Source organism: Schistocerca gregaria, chromosome X (genome assembly GCF_023897955.1).
Source record: "Schistocerca gregaria isolate iqSchGreg1 chromosome X, iqSchGreg1.2, whole genome shotgun sequence".
In the NCBI taxonomy this organism is placed as follows: domain Eukaryota; kingdom Metazoa; phylum Arthropoda; class Insecta; order Orthoptera; family Acrididae; genus Schistocerca; species Schistocerca gregaria.
Genome location: NC_064931.1, coordinates 804606535 through 804624736, shown reverse-complemented (window position 1 = coordinate 804624736; position 18202 = coordinate 804606535). Strand labels below are relative to the sequence as shown.

The following is an 18202-nucleotide window of genomic DNA, read 5'->3' as shown; positions in this document are numbered from 1 at the left end:
TCTTTAATAATCTTGAATTTCCTACCATACAAGTAGCATTTAAAGTATTTGATGCTATAAATAACACTTAACAATTCTTTCTCCTTTGAATAATAATTTCTTTCTGCCGGTTTTAGTTGTCTCAAAGCGTAGGCTATGGGCTGTTCCGGGCCATTGACATTCTGACTCAAAACAACTCCTACTGAATGACCACTTTCGTCACAGGATAAAATAATTTCTTTACTATAATCTGGGTAGGCTAATACTGGGCTGTGAGTTAACTTATCTTTAAGGGTTTTAAATGCTGATTCACAGTCTTCACACCAATGAAATTTTGCACCCTTTTTCAATAATTGGGTTAAAGGTCAGGCAATTTCAGCAAAATTTTGAACATATTTTCAGTAATATGATGCGAGACCAATGAAACTTTGTATTTGCTTAATGCATTGTGGTGTTGGGAAGTCCTTAACTGCCAAAATTAATCGAGGATCTGTTTTAATTCCTTTTTCACAATTGACATGCCCAAGGTATGTAACCTCTGTCAATGCAAAACTACATTCTTCCATATTTAATGTTAATTTAGCTTTTCTAAGTCTCTGAAAAACATTACGCAGACACACAGCATGTTCATTAATGTCTTTGGAGAATACAATAATATCGTCTAGATATACACAATATTGCTGATTTTTGAGTCCTTGCAATACTCCATCGAGTAGTCTTTGAAAAGTTGCTGGTGCGTTTTTCAAACTGAAAGGCATTCTTTTAAATTGTTAGTGGCCTCCAGGGGTAGAAAATGTTGTTTTATGCCTATCTTCAGGTGCAACTTCCAATAGATGATATCTGCTACGTAAATTGATTGTTGACAAGTATTTACTGTTACCCAAACTGTCAATGATATCTATAATGTTCAAAAGAGGATAAACAACTGAGATAGTTTGTTTGTTAAGGTGTCTGTAGTCACAACAAAATCTATATCGTTTCGTACTGTCGGGAGACTTCTTTAGAATAATTACAATATTTGAACTATAAGGTGAATCAGAATATTCTAATATTCCATCTTTTAGATGCTGTTCTAAAAATTCATCCAGCACTGGCTGTAAGTGATGCGGGACTTTATAAGGCTTCCTATAAACTGGGAGGCTATTTCCTGTTGGGATCCTATGCTATGTGATATCTGTTGCTGGCAGTGGACCTTCTGCATTAAATAAATCTTGGAACGCAACTAAAACTGCTTCTATCGTGTGTCTATCATTTCCTTTCAAATGCTCAATCTTCTGGCGTAATGCGATTTTATAGATGTCTGACCATCAGTAATATCTGACCAAATGAAATCTTCTTCTTCAAAAGTACTGAGTGTAGCTACTAATATTCCCTTATGCAACTCTTTGTCCTCTACTCCAAAACTGTCAATATGTACTGGTACTTTTCTTTTTCCCTCAATGTCTTGAATCCGTACAACACTTCTACGTACAAAACAATGTTATACATCTAATTCCTCTTCTTCCTCTAATGGCTCTATTAGACACACTGTATCTGTCGGTAACTCGGGGTCAACGGTCATCCAAAAAAGTTTTCCTGAGCCAAATGGTATCTTATCTCGCGAATCAACCTTCAAGGACGTTGCATGCAGTGTAGTTGATTTCGCCTTCCAGTTGGGGAAATCTTGCGGCAACGGGCCCTTTGCAGCGGTGTCACCTAGCTGAAACACTATCCCTCTAAGTTCTACAGTTTGCTGTCTGAGGTCGATTTTAGCATGATGTTTGTTCAGGAAATCCAGTCCTAGGATCGCGTTGTACCCGTCAGTTACCTTTGTTACCACTTCTACATCTTCTTGAAATTGTACACCGTGAATATAGAAAATCAATGATGTACATCCTAATGACTTCACTCTACCTCCTCCTACCCCACTCAATCTATACCTTGGAGTGTCATATTTCTTTCCTCCAATGTATTCATTACTCTCTATTGATACGTTTGCACCTGTATCCACCAGTAGCCTTGCCTCTTTATCCTGTATGGTAGCAGATAACCAGCATTCTGCCTTCACATTCACCTTAATGGCATGAAATTTTATAGGGAATGATTTGCGGCGACTCCAACATTCCCATTTGAGTTTAACTGATTTCTATTTCCAAAAACTTTCTTAGACCTGCATTCCTTGAATGTATGACCTATTCTTTGACAATTAGTGCATTGAGGTTGTCTGCAGTTTTTTGCTATATGTCCCTGTCAATCACACCTAAAACATCATACTCCTGCTGAAAATACGTTTCACTTCTCCTTGTATTTAGTGGCACTGCCTATTTCTTCTAAAGCCGTCGCCACAGATACAGCTTCCTCTAAATTTGTAGGAAACTCTGCCCTGACATGATGGGTCGTTTCAGAAGGTAACCCACGTAAAAATGTACCCAGAGCTCTATCTTCTGCCTCTTGTAAAATAACTTTATTTGCTACTTCACTAGTTGTCAACTGATAGGTGTTAATATTAACTTTTCTAATCCTATCTACAAAGCTTTCTAAGGACTTGTTCTGTCTATGAGTGATAGTGTTTAATTTTTCCCTATAAAATCTACAGCTGTTCTGTTTTTGAAAATTTTTAAGTAATCCTCTCTTCAATTCCTCAAATTCCGTAATTCTTCATGGCATAATATGTGGGCTTTAGCCTCTCCTAGCAATCTTAACTTTGTCATTTGTAAGAGCTGCTCATCCGACCATGATCCTAACTGTGCAGCTGCTACTAAATCATCAAAACAGGCTGTTATGTCCTCGCCAGGTTTACCTGAAAAAGGAGTTACCAAGGCTGCTGCTAAGGAATCTAGGGTGGGAGGGATTGAACTGGTTTGCCTAACCTCACTCAACTGTTTAAATAATGCATTATTATCATTTTTAAGCTGTGCTATATGATTAACTAAGCTCTGAATACCTTCCTCAGTAGAAACATCTTGTGGTGCTGACTCTGACTTGGTACGATTTCATGTCATCATTTTACAAACTATTAGTTACACAAACTTACTTCACTGAATTAATAAGATGTTTAAATATTTTTGACAAACTCTTAAAATTATGAGAGAAAATACACTGCTTAATAAAGAAAATATTACGATTGCTATGCAAACCTCTATCCTTTCACACTTTAAACAATACTAACTGTGGACCTGTAGTGACTGTCATTCACACCTCCTATTGAGCCAAGGGTTTTTTTCTCTGACACCAAATGTAGCTGAGTTTTCTCTTTTGATGCTAGTCAATTGTCAGGATGAGCATTACTGCAAAGGGCATTTCATTCTAAAGCATTATGTCAACGTGAAAAACACTAAATAAATTACTTTTTCTTTCTTAACAACATGTGGACAAGGTGGGTTCTTTCTTGGCTTGGGTATGAGGAAGAATGAAAAAGCATTTTTACATAAGATAACTTTTATTGAAAGTTTTGTACAACTGTTTCCTTACTCGAATGTTCTGTCTGGGAGAGCGGCAGCTGTGTCATTTGTGAAGCCTCTGCTGTGGCAGCGGTGGCGTCTGATTATGCCTCGTTGTGTGTATCTTGTGTCTCCATCTCGCCCAGTTGACTGGAGACGCGCATTGTGCTGTGGCCTGTTTAATTATTGAGAACGAAGTCATGAATCGGATAGTGATATTTTGGATGTGTCATCCCAGTGCTTCTCTTCTCTATGCTGCTGCGTTTGTCAGTGTTGCACGTCAGCCAGTGGAGCAGTGCGGCAGGGGGAAGGCCAGTGTCCTGGACTCGAACAACGGACTCCAGCTTGCTAGTCTTCGGCTGTCAGATCTTCATCACCAGCTCACAGGTGAATGCTGATGTGAGGCCGTCTCCTTCCCATCCTCACGAGTAACCTGGGTATGTAAAAACCAGTCTTCGAATACCTTCTAACTTCTGTCTTCTGGCAGCGAGGCTGCTGCTTGCTATTCTATTTGGCGGACTTCATGCTTCTGTGTACGATGGAGTCTCTTCCTGCATGATGGTCTTTCAGCACCAAAACTGAACTGAAAACTACTCTTCCCGGGCCCACTACGTCTCGCGTATTTATTCACTTCAGTTCACTGGAGTTGAACGACTTCAAGGTCATTGCCTAATCTGTCACGTTGAAAAGCTTCTCAAAGAATCTTATTAACGTCATTCATTGGCTCTTGGAATGGAGGCGGGGGCCTTTGATCAGATGTGACAACTGAGAAACACGTGAGCTGGTTGGGCGATGCCCTGACGGCTGAATCAACAGCTCTTTGAATGTAGGCTAGGGCCTTTGATCGGATGTAACAATTGAGAAACACATGAGTCAGTCGGGCGATGCCCTGATGGCTGAAGTGACAGCTTCCGCTTATGTGGGGAGGATGATGGCTTCTCCTTAACATGCTGACTTCATGGTCATTGGCTCTTCTGTCACTGCTGCTCTGCCCACTGTTTGCCAGTGTGTAGTTCTTCTAAATTAAACTTTTTCATTTATGTTCTAATTTCTACTCCACTTCACATTGATTTCACGAATTTATTTACCTATCTTAAGTACCACTCAACAGCTCTGCTCAAACACAATAACTACATTCAATAACAAGCACCTGTGATTGTTTCACTTGATTTTAACACCTCATAATACATGACACTTAGCTGGTCCCACCAAATGCAGAGCGTGGTCTTGGAGCCGTGCCTACACAGTTTGGCCATCGACATGGAATCATGGCTGGGATATCCCATTGATTTTTTGTGGTTAGGGTTATCATAATGAACCCATTTTTCGTCCCCAGTCACAATACAATTCCAAATCCATTTTGTTTTTGCCTCTGAAGGAAGTGTTCACAAACACAAAAACACTGTTCAATGTCTCTTGGTTTCAGCTCACACGGGACCCAAGTTCCTTCTTTCTGAATCATGCCCATAGCCTTGAGTTGTTTTGAAATGGCTTGCTGTGTCACTCCCACTGATTGTACCAATTCATCTTGAGTTTGACGGGAATCTTACCTCAGCAATATCTCCAATTCCGCATCTTCGAAAACATTCTTTTTTTCAACCACTGTGCCCGTCTATGACGTTAAAATCACCATTCTTGAAGCATTGAAACCACTTAAAAATCGTTCTTTCACTAATAGCATCCTTACCATATGTACTTGAGATCATTTGATGTGATTCAGCCGATGTTTTCTTCATATTGAAACAAAACAGTAACACCTCCCGCAAATGATGAAAATTAGGCTCATAAACTGACATTTTCAATCAAAGAGCAACTTTACAATGCAGACACAAATTGACTAATGTTTGAATGAGGCTATGTTGACTGAGGTCCAAGCTAACTGCCTGATGTCTGCGATCTGTTTCTTTTGACTGCTACTTACCGTTGTCGCCACCTATTGGCAAATGGGGAAGAAAAATTGTACACCTTGTATAACATACAGCAATATGATGGGATTTCAGATCTCACCTAGAAATATAGTCACAGCCAGACACTTTCAATATCCTATGAATCAGTATGACAATGGCAAAATGTTTACAGTGCACCTTCACATATGAATTCCAAAAGCCAAAAATCAGAAGGTTAGTTTTTGACTCTACAGTCCTTCAACACAATAAACTTTCTGATCACAGACAGAAACAAACAAATGTTCATGTTGTTGACACAAAAATACAACAATAGTGGAAGTCACTCATAGACAGATTTTTACAGAAGAACTTCACAAAGATAAACAACTACATGTTGATTAATCAATGAGTGATGTAGAGATGTTAATTTCTGAAATCAAATTGACTTTTTTTGCATTGGGTCTAGTACATAAAATCAGGCATGATGATATATAATCTTGACAGTTACATTACTGTCTATAAAACAGTAGGGTGAAAATTTAATAGAGTAGATGACCCTTAAGATCAAGTGGCGACTGAGCCTAACTACAAGATGGCTTTTTAGAAAAGTATAAAAGTTCACAGTACTATTTTAGTAGTACACTGTATGCCTCTGTGGTACATTACTGACTTACATATAGGATTGTCATGTCTTAAATTTTGCTAATACATGTAGGTTCTTAATTAGTGACAAATTGAATAATGAAGAGTTGTATCTGGTTAAAAAAAAAAGAGGATGATAGAAATGTAAAGTCAAATGATGGAATCTAAAAAGCATAATGGTTCAAAAGCCAAAAGCAAATTTGGATGTGGCTAACCTTGAATTACTAATATTATTTAGTTAATTAGTGTTGGAAAAACAATGAAATCAAATATTTCTAATGAATGGTGTCAGTCAGCTCAAAATTGCTGATTAACTTGCTCAGATTTTATCATTACAAACTGGTGTAACAAATTCAGTAAGCAATTTCACTTAATTAATAAGACTTTAATCAAAAGCAAATATACCATAATAGTCAGCCAGTTGTAAACAATACAGTATGTCATAAGAGTATATAAAATACTATATACTTGAGAACTCGTAAATTTTATGCTCTCCTGTTATATACAATAGCTGCACAAATACAGTCTATTAAAAGGAAAGAAAAAATTAGTTATTTAAAAAGAGTAGAATAATAGCAAATGGATAAACTCTTCTTTGCTGTTTCACAGCCTGTCTGAATATTCCAGGACCAAAAGTGTTAAATGATAGATTTACTTATATCATATAAAACATGAAACAGAATTTCTGGTTGGGAGGCATAATATTTAGTACTGCCAATGGATACATATAAAAGTAAAAGTGATGACACAATCCTGGCTTTTAAAACTGTTAGTTCCTTCTTTGTGGAGAAGTGTGTGTTAGGTTGGAAGTATAAAAAATTAAGAACAAGTCACCCAGAACCCATGATGTGAGGAATCCTCCTGTAGTGTTGATAGGGGTAGGGAAGACAAAGGGGGATGCATCAGAGAATGTAGGAGGTCAGAGATGGTACATTAGTGAACTAACTTGTGTCCTCTGCAAGACATTTTACGTAGGCATGATCAATAATAAATGGGCTTAGTACATAACTGACCATAGAAGAACCATCTAATATGGGACGGCCAACACCCAGTTGCTGAACACAGCATGAGTCAAGGACCTGAAGGCCTGCTACACCACAGGGCTATTTTGGATCCTCCCACACTATTTTTTCCTTGAACTCTTGAGATGGGAACTTGCCCTCCGTGCATTCTCAAATTGTGGTGCCCTTATGGACTTACTTAACATTAACATGCCCCACATCCCCTCCTTCGGTAATACTTTTATTTAATCACATTTACTTTCTTTATTGCTAATGTCCAGCATTCCCTCTTTAGATTACACTATTTACTACATCTCATTCATTTTCTTTATTGCTTTTAGTTTTTCATCTCCTGCCTCCCATCTTTCTCTCTTTTTTCTGCTATGCTAGTTCCTAATTGCACTATTCATTTTGCTTTCCCTTAATTTATCTTGACTTCTAACTGTGTCCTTATCATCATTGTATGGCAACTGGCACATTTCTTTACAATGTTTTGTCTCTGATGTCAGTGGGGTTCCTCTAATCCTGGTGTCTGACTGACCTGCCCTTGCTTTTTAGTTTTCTTTAATCTATCCTTCATTCCTGCTTGATGAAGGAGTTAATAGTTCCAAAACTAGGACTGTATTATCAATTTTATTTTTATATGTGTCTATTAGTAGTACTAAACATTTTTGCCTCTTGAAGATAGAACTGAACAATAATTCTGTCTCATAATTTATTAGTTTTCTCAATCTAATTTTCTTTTGACACTTGATTATATCTGTCAGTTTACTGGCACATTGGGGATCTGCATTTGATTCCCATTATTACCAGAGATTTTTCTTTAAATGGTTCAAATTGCTCTAAGAACTATGGGACTCAACATCTGAGGTCATCTGTCCCCTAGACTTAGAACTACTTAAACCTAACTAACCTAAGGACATCACACACATCCATGCTCGAGGCAGGATTCAGACCTGGCACTACAGCAGCAGTGCAGTTCCAGACTGAAGCACCTACAAGTGCTCAGTCACAGTGGCTGGCCAGGGATTTTGCCTTGGTGGGAGAACAGGGACAGAGTGCACTCAGTCTCATGATGCTAAGTGAGGAGCTGCTTGACCAAGTAGTGACAGCTCCAGGTCATGAAAACTGCCAACAATTGGGAGACTGGTCTGCTGGCCTCACACCCCTCCATGTCACCTGAGATGACTCGAGTGACAAAGAGTGACATGGCAGTCAGTCAGTACTGAAGAGCCCACCAGGGCCTGTGGATGGAGTGTATATCTGAGAATTGATATAATTGTGCCTGTGATGTTCAGGGCAGAGAACAGCCAGTTGTTCAGCAAAGTGGACAAGTTTCATTAGAGAAACTGGAGTTTTATATTGCAGTCAGTCAGCACTGAAAAAATTGAAATTTTATATTGCGCAGTCAGGTGCATGTCTTCATATGAAGTTGAGTGGCCTACTAATATAAGTTTTCATCCAATACAGGGTGTACATAAAGTCCGGGAACACTTTCATTGTACATATATCATACATATGTCCTTTTGAAGAGAAACCCTGAAAGCTTTTTTTCATGAATACTGCCACAGTGTAGTTGTAATTTGAAGATAGTCAACGATAGTTGCAAACATAGCGAGTTCAGGTACAGAGCGAGCTTTTTGTGTGTTGGAGTTCTACAAAAATAAGTGTGGTACAGCTGTTCAGCAGAACAAAGTATGGTAAGAAGCCAACAACAAGGAAGGCCATTTACCACTGGCACAACAAATTGGTTATAATGGGTTGCTTGTGCCCGGCAAACAGAAGCAGATGTCCCAGTGTGAGTGAAGTCAATGTGGAGCACATTCAAGAGACATTCATAAGGATTCCAAAGAAATCAGTGTGTCGTGTGTCCTGTGAACTCGAAATGGCTCCAATGACAGTGTGGAAAACTCTGCAACAGAAGTTGTCTATGAAACCATTCAAACTGGAACTAGTGCAGATGCTCAATGACAACTACAAAGACAAGCATTTTGAGTTTTGTTTGCAGTTGCAACAATTGAATGAAAATGGAGATGGCATTGTTGATCATTTAATTTTTAGCAACGAAGCCACTTTTCACACCAAAGGGAAAGTGGACAGGCATAATTGTCAAATCTGGGGTACAAAGCATCCACACGAATGCAATAAATTTGAGTGTGATTCCCCAAAGGTAAATGTTTTTTGTGCCTTGTAACACTGAAAACTGTATGGGCTATTCTTCTTCACTGAGAGCACTGTCATTGGAAATTCCTACTTGGGCATGTTGGAGTTATGGCTGATGCCTCAAATGCAATCGGAATCTCTGTTCATCTTTCAGCAGGATGGGGCTCCACCCCATTTTCATTGTGAAGTTTGTGGGCACCTGAAGACAGAGCTGCTGCATTGATGGATCGGCCATGCTACAGAAGAGGACAGCTGTTTCATGAAATGGCCTGCCCAATCACCAGATCTCACTCTGTGTTACTTTTTTTCTGTGGGGACACATTAAAGATCTGGTGTATGTACTGCCTCTACAATGTGACGTAGCAGAACTCCAGGAGAGAATACAGGAAGTGACTGCCACAGTCAACGATGCAATGCTGGGACAGGTATGGCAAGAATTCAGTTACCTTATTGACATCTTCTGGCACACTCATGGTTTGCATATCGAATGTTTGTAAAAAAAACATTTTCGGAGTTTCTCTTCAAAGTGCAATATATATGACATCTATACAATGTTTAGTTCTTATGCAATAAATAATTGAAAGAGTTCCCAGACTTTATGTACACCTTGTATAGGCAATTGTAGTGTGCAACAGTTTTCCTGATACATGTGTATAAATCATTTGTCTTTATTTATTTTCAGTTGAGCTACAGTTTTATCTTAACAATTGTAACTTTGTTTTTCTTCTGCATTTGCAGTAAATTAAGGGCTTTGGTTTCATATTCACACAAAATTTTATGTTTCTTATAATTAATTATGATGTATGACATATTTTGTACATAGTGTTTCTCAGTTTGTATCCGAGATGCCCAAAATGATTGTCTCCGTGAAGGATCAAACTCTTTTACAAGAATGGTGACTGTGCACCAGTAACCCTGCAGAAGTTCTGGACACTCAAGGATATGTAAACAAGCATTGGTCCAAGGTCTGCTAAGGATCTTGAGAAAAGCTTACAAAATTCAAAAAGACAGTTTCTTTTGAAGTGCAATGTGACATAGAGTGGAAAGTAGCTGATCCTACACCTGTTGAAGATGTAACCACAGCATTTCAGGAGGGATTGAGCAGTGATATGCAAACATGCAGTACCTGGGGATTTGACCAAATGTTGGACATGTCTATGAGCTCAGTCAATAAAACCCTATGAGACATCCTGGATTGGTATTCTTACAGAATCATCCATGTTCAGGAGTTGCTTCCTGCTGAAATGCCAGAAAGATAAATGTTGACTCTGGAATTTCTTATTCACATGGAGGTGGGCAATGAATAGCTTTGGAATGTTCTATGGATAGACAAGGCTCATCTCTATCTCCAAGAGCATGCCAATGTGCAGAACTGCTGCAGAATATGGACAAGGGAAAATCCAAGTGCACATCAACCATTATCATTTCAGTCTAAAAAAGTGAATGTCTGTGGTGCAGATTGATGGCATTGTTTATTGTGAGGCAATACTTTTTTTGGGGGGAGGGGGGGGGGGGGGGAGTGAGTCCTGTTTATCTTGTTACCTCCACCATCACTGGTAACTGCTATGAGTGTTTTTTGCACACCAACATCGTTCCAACACTTCAAAGTGTGCATGTGTCATTCCAACACTTCAAAGCATGGATGTCTTGATAGGATGATTGAACTGTATGAATGGAGTAACGTTCATCTCAAACCATAGCTGTCATATTATGATTAATCTGTCATTTGTAGCCTACATCATTTATGTCTCTTGACATGTTATCATAGAAACATCTTTGTTAAAACATGCATTTATTGTTCATCAGCTACAGTAATCACAATGACACTCAGAGTGGTTAACACTCTAAGTGTGTAACCTGTCTATGGCCTGCAAGTAGATGCTGCTGTCTGCTGTCAGTCTGACAGTTTGTGGTGTCATGCAGCCAGAAGTAAAAACAGCAACGATTCTGCCATGAATCTAAGTGCAACAGGGGGAGTTGCCAGATAATGCAGACTAGTGACTGCCCAGCAGCCCGTGACATAGCATTCTGAGGTGCACAGAATCATGTCCTTAACCAAGGGTGAATAAGATGGCCCACTGTAGCCCTAGGGACTGCCAACACAAGCAGAGCCAGGTAGCAAGGAGTTTGTCTGCTCAGGGGATGGTAGCCAAATGGCTGAATGGTCTGAGCTTGAGCTGTGGACCACCAATGTAAATGCTGGTAGCATGTGAAGTATGGTGGTAATTGCCTGGAATCATAGCAGCAGTTCTTGTTGAATTATCAGGCAGACCCTCTCATAACAGTATCTGGTCAATTCTGGTCTGACTCAATTCCGTAGCTGTGGCAGGTACATCAGATTTACTCAACTATGCACAGCAAAGTATTTTGCAATGCAATGTGTCTCCCTCTTTCAGGAGATCTGGTCCTCTGGATCCAGCTCCTGGCAATTCTATAATGCCTCAATACATATTTTACAAGGTGACAATTATATAAAGTGCATTCCGTTTCCATTCTTACACTACTAGAGTTTAAACATCAATGTTCATCTTTGAAAGGTATTTTCTGTAAGCACTCTACTGGACTTTTTTTTGTTTCTCTACAATTATATGGTTGCACTGTACCATCACTTACAGACTTATACAATAATGTCATTGACTTCTTCTCTCTCAACCAATTTCTCAGCAGTCACATAAAGGCAAATCATCCTGCTCAATTTCTTCTTGTGTTTAGCATTTTTCATTGTTTATCAGGTTTGTTCTTTTCTAATTCTTACTTAACTAACTATTTCTTTCTACAGATAACCCAATCCATTGCTCTATTTTCGACACACAAACGTCACTCTGCTGAACTGTCATATAATAAACTAGCAAAATAAAATTACCAAGGCTCTTCCTTCTCATGAAATTCCTTTAACAAATCATTTCACTGCAAATGGTTCCACTCATCTGCTTCTTGTGCTTGACATTTCCCGCTGTCTGTCAGATGGTTTCTTTACTCACTGCTTTGGCACATTATCCAGAACTTTGCCTCTGAGACAAAAGTTACCATTATGTTTCCTCAGTAAATACATCTTTGAGAGTATGCTCTTACAAATTCTGTGTCTGGTATTATCACTGAAAATACACTGATCAGTAGTTTCATTTCTTCCATTCTTTTTGACACTAATTAAAAACTAACTATGTCTTGCCATGTCTTGCAGTGTCATGTCATCTTGTAAGGTTTTTTTTTATTTTTTTTTATACCAAAGCGGCTTCATTTTGGCATGTGAACTGAATCTTAATGATGTTATATGCAGTTTAGTTGGCTATACATTCAAGGTAATGGATCTTTGCAACAATGTAGCATTTGTAGTGGTCTTCTTCAGCTGCAACAATTTTTCCACACGTTCAACTGTCCACTGCTGGCGAACCATTACCTGGCATTTTTTCTTACCCTAAGTACCCATAACACTGCAAGTATCATTGACTTTATTCTAATCTTCAAGCACACATTCCTGCAATGACTCAGACTTTTCTGCTGAATCTGTAGCCTTACAAGCAGTTTTCCTCTTTCTATCCTTCCTCCCTTCTTACTTTTAAGGAAGCAGCACGATAACAGATGGCAAAGAATCTGCATCATTCAGAAACAAATTATCCTGTACTACTTGATTATTCAGAAAATTCACAATATAAATAACATCATTAATAATTTCCTGTGTATCCTCTGTAGTATCACTGTCTGTAGTGGCACTCTTCATGACACAAAAATCATTGGCACATGCACATCCCTGCACATCTGGACCAGGCTCCACAGCCCCTTGATAAGAACCATTATAGAAATAGGCATCCCTGGCACAGAGAAGCAACTGTTAGAGCTGAAAATAAATAAGTCACTAAGTCCAGATAGGGTGTGAATACAAAGAGATATGAAATGGAAAGGACTGTAATAAGGAAGGCAAGTTGTGGACTTCAGTTTCTTGGGAGTAGTGTAGGAAAGTGCGATTCATCTGTAAAGAAGACCACATACAGGGTATAAGTGCAGCCCATTCTTGAATACTGCTCAAGTGTTTGGGATCCCCAAGAGGTAAGAAGTAAGGAAGACATTGAAGCAATTCAGAGACATGCTGCTAGATTTGTTGCCAGTAGACTCAATCAACATTTGAGTATTATGGAAATGCTTTGTAAAAATGGAAGTCCCTGAAGAGATGATGATGCTCTTTTCACAAGGCACTATTGCAGAAATTCAGAGAATCAGCATTTGAACCCTAATGTGGATCCATTCTACTGGCACCAATGCACATTTCACATAAGAACCATGAAGATATGATGAGAGAAATTGGGTCTCTTGTGGAGGCTTTTAGTCAGTCATTATTCCCTTGCTCTGTTTGTGAATGTAACATGAAAAGAAATGACTAGTACTGGTACATGTTACCCACCCCTGCTATGCAATGTATGATGGCTTGCAGAGTATATATGAAGGTGTAGATGTAGATATCACTCAATGGCATAAATATTATTGCACTTAAATGAATATCATGCATGTTGCTACTCCCACACTTATTTACTTGAGCACAGCACACAATCACTTCCTCTGACACTAGATTCCATATTTTCACAAGATATCAGACCTGATAATTGTTCATTGGTGTTCTTAACTTCCACAATGTTAAACTTTTCATAACAATTAAAGTCACCCTACTAACTTCCTTCAACTTACTTTCAGCTTCTGTATGAACACTCATTTATCTTACTCTCTCATGCTTCCTCAAAATCTTAGCACTCTTTACTGCTGAAGGTAGATACTTAGTGATTTCAGCCCATCAAGAACTAGATTCCGCTCACATTTTCTCTGCTTCTTCAGTTTCCTTTCCTTCTCAACTTTTACTCCCTCTGCTATATCCACTTGGTCTGCTTCCACATATTTTATTTTCTTAGATATATTTCCACTATCTGCTTGCAACTGAGCCACTTTGACTGCAAAAAGTTTCAACATTTTATTCAGTGTAGCTCCCTGTCGCATTTAAAATGATGTGTTTGACCCTCTGATAACTTCACAAAAACCCAACAAATGACAACATAATAAAATGCTGATGAGCACACTTAAATGGCTATGGCACTGAGCACTATGGGACTTCACTTCTGAGGTCATCAGTCCCCTAAAACTTAGAACTACTTAAATCTAACTAACCTAAGGACATCACACATATCCATGCCCGAGGCAGGATTCGAACCTGTGACTGTAGCGGTCGCACGGTTCCAGACTGTAGCGCCTAGAACTGCTCGGCCACCCTGGCCGACCATACTTAAATATACTATTAATATAACACTTGTTATTGTAAATAATGCAATGGTAAACCACCTCCACAAGGACCTTGCCTAGTACAGCAGTTCTGGCCTCCTGCATCATCCTCTACCCTCCTCGGAGTATAGGACCTCATCATTGTAAATTAAACTTCTGTCTACATGGATATTTATGACTAGAACTTAGAGTGGTTAAACACAATGAGCCATACTCGTCCTCAAAATCAAATGTGTTGCCCATTCAAATGGAACAAAGTAATTCATATATTCTACAATTTCCAGAACAATGTCTGCACATATTTTACCCATAGTGGAAAGAAACATCAGACCGAAACCCATTAGCTCACCATGACTGTTGCAATCAAACAAAAACACAAGAACATTGCACTCCCAGTAATGGTAAAGCCGTCTTCCTCAGGAATGGTGGCTGGCAAATTTCTTTTGCCATCAAAATGTAGACAGAGGCTGCAGTGGTAGGCCCCCGTGTTGGGTAATGCAAGTGGCTTGGGAGATGTCAGGAGGCCAATGGTCCACTACCCTAGATGTGGTAGCAATGGCGTGATGAGTGGATATCTGGTAATTGTTCAACATGTTGTCATACAAACATCTGTGTTGAAACATCTGCTTATGCTTAATCAACTACAACAATCATGATGATACTCAGAGGGATGGCATCCCAAGTGTGTAAGTTGTGTATCGTTTGCAAGTAGAGGCTGCTGTCAGCTGTGAGCTTGACAGCTTGCAGTGTCATGCAGATAGAGGTAACAATGGCACCAATTCTGCCATGACAATGACTGCAGCAGTGAGAGGTGGCGTGTAATGCATACTAGTGACTGGCCAGCAGTGCATGATGTAGCATGTGCAGTACCATGTGATGAACCTAGGTTGAATGAGATGGCTCACAGCAGGAGTGGTGACTGCCCGCACAAGCGGAGCCAGGCAGCAAGGAGTCTGCCTGCTTAGGGGATGGGCACTGAATGGATGAGCAGTCAGGGTTTGAGCTGTGAGTCATCAGGATAAGAGCTGGTAGCAGCTGAATTATTCTCCCAGATGGCCCACCAGGCGGAGGGTGGTAAGTTGACAGCATTGTACTTGGTGTCAGTAGAAGTGCCGCAGCTAGCAGTGGCAGAGTCCAGAGATAACGACTGATAGATCTATGTAAACCTGTAGGCTCATAGTCTCTCATAGGTCCCCACTCAGTACTGGTAGCTGACAGACTGTGCTACCTTTGACTAAAAAAAGATGATAATTTATATGGACTTGGCCTGGCCTTGTTTTGTTACATCAGTTTCTATCCTGTAAGCCACAACAAAACCATGGCTTGGATGTGAAGTAATGAGGTAACCAATGTTGCAGTGGATCTGCCTTCCTGCTGCATCATTGGTATTCCAGATCCAGTCCCTTGGCTGCCCTATGATATGGTAACTACCTGACATCACAGCAGCAGTTCTAATTGTACTAGCAGGCAGATGACCGTGATGTAACACCCGGTAGGCTCTAGTCTGTCTCACTTCCATAGCTTCTTTTGTTAGTTGTGGCAGGTGTCTCATATTTACTCAGCTGTGCCCAGAAAATTATTCTGTGTATTGTGTGTATTTCAACTAAAAGATAAAAATTCCAGATAACTATAATGTTTATATGAAGCAGATCTTGACTTTGCTAGTATGTGCAGTCTGTGTAAAGTCACATAAATGTTTTGCTTGAAGTATTAGTGATAAAAACAGAAGTAGAAAAGAGAGATTAGAGAGCAGTGGATTCATTCTAAGCAGATGCTATTTTTTCCACAGATGTAGCATCTGGTGACTGCTTCTGCCTATTAATGTATAATTTTATTTGTGTGAGATAATGTGTGTGAGTAAGCCTCATGACTCACTTCCTTCTATAATACACTATGATTTTGAAAAAAAAAATTTTTAGCGAGTACCCGATTTGTAATTTATTTTTAGTGTTTATTGCTCTAGAGGCCATTGATTTCATGCTTCATCATTTTGTATGATGTTGTTCCAGGTGCTGTCTGAAGAGATTACAGTGAAACAAATAGCCGCTAAGGAGACTCAGAAAAGAATTGATAATTTCAGACAGAGTTACCAACCTGTTGCTCATCATGCAGCTCTCCTTTACTATTGCATTTGTGATCTTCCAAATATTGAATACATGTACCAGTTTTCACTGGAGTGGTTCATAAATCTGTACATATCATCTCATGGAAAGAAGTATGTATCTGTAATTTCTCTTATTTACATTTAAGCTATTATGTGAATAACATTGAACTATATGAGATACATAATTATCAGTCCATTGTGATAATGTGTAAAATATGATTTATCTGTTGTGAATTTTTTTTAATTTACTTGGTTGTTTAACACTCTGGTAGCAACATGTGAAGCCATGATACATGGGAAAAAGAAACATATTAACTATGGGATCCCTGAAGACTTGTGCTGTCTCTTCTTAATCATCTACCAAACACTCCAAATTTTAATTTCTTTTTCATCTCTGATGATGAAATGTGAATTCTGATTGTGTATCTCAAGCATGCAAACCCAAATACATTTAAATCAGTGACAAAGAGCACTTTTAAACTGTTTTCAAAGAGTGTAATATATCTGTTGAATTTTGACAACAATGATGCATTGTGTCATGTAATCCATGAGACATTGACAGTGTTAAGCAAATGGCCTAATCCATAATTGCTCAACTGTCCCCCATTATTCATAGAGATTGGTGAGAACTGTGTCCAAGTTGTGCATATCTCACTTGAAAGTATTCCAGATCAGTTCAACAGGACTGAGGCCAGAAGCACACGGATAGCCTCATATTTGTGGAGTGTTCCTTAAACCATTTTGACTCATATAATTGGATGTACTGCTGGTGTTCTCCATCTTCCCAACATAACATTTCAATGTCGTAACTTGGTGTCTTCATGAGGTGTTTCCTGAGACTGGTCACAATGCTGACTGGATCCCATATTCATGCCTGGGCGGTGCCTGGTGTTCACGATGCTGTCCACACCTCCTGTGGCTGTTTCTTGCAGTGGTGTATTTCTCCAGGAGTTCCCTGTTCCATCTATGCCTGTTGTGACTCTCTTCTCCAGTGGTAGCCATCCCATGCTGCTCCATATTAGGTCAGCATCTGCCAGGCATGTTCCTAGCTGTCTTGTGATGCTGTAGATGTTCTTTTTGCTGCTCATGACCTCACTACTTTCTCTGGTGGCAACTTTCTAGAGGCAACTCCTTCCAATTTATTCTTTGCCACACCTAGTTGAGCACCACCATTAGTTTCAATGTTCAGAATACTGTTGAATACAGTAGCACAGTAATGCACCCATAGCAGGCCATAGCTCAGTAGCTGTGTTCAATGCAGTTGCCTTTGCAGAAGCCAGAGCCAGACTGCAGCATGACTGGATGTGGTCACAATTATATACCACTCTCAGCTTTATTAATATTATCAGCCATATCCAATTTATATAAATATACCTGCCATACCTAGCAAAGCTAGGGAGCAGTGGACAGGGCCTTATGTCTTTGTTGCCCTATGTTGCACAATCACACAGTTGAGCCACACACAGCCACTGAGTCACGTAGACACACAATGTGACTGTCCCAGGGCAAACCAGAGAGCTGCAACTCCAAGAAGAATCACTTCTTGCACTTTGGCAAGACCAATGTGTTTTGTTTATACTATGGGGCTCTTTTGTGGTTCAAAGTCACCTCTCTTGATGATAATAAACAGAACAATCACCAGGTACAGAGATATTTTCACATACACCATGTCAGTTAAACAAAATGAAAACACTGCCCTAAGTCTCCTACAAGTGTGGAGAGTCAACATCTTATCAGAAGAATAATATA

At 39.4% G+C, this 18202-nt stretch overlaps 1 protein-coding gene across 1 annotated transcript in view; it reads left to right on the top strand.

The window, feature by feature from the left end:
• The window catches only part of LOC126298331 (dynein axonemal heavy chain 7-like), a 1150327-nt gene that overhangs the window by 938806 nt on the left and 193319 nt on the right, over positions 1 to 18202 (top strand). The window contains exon 47 of the mRNA XM_049989626.1: positions 16359 to 16564. Within this exon, the coding sequence (XP_049845583.1) occupies positions 16359 to 16564 (206 nt within the window). The remainder of the gene's footprint in view (positions 1 to 16358; positions 16565 to 18202) is intronic.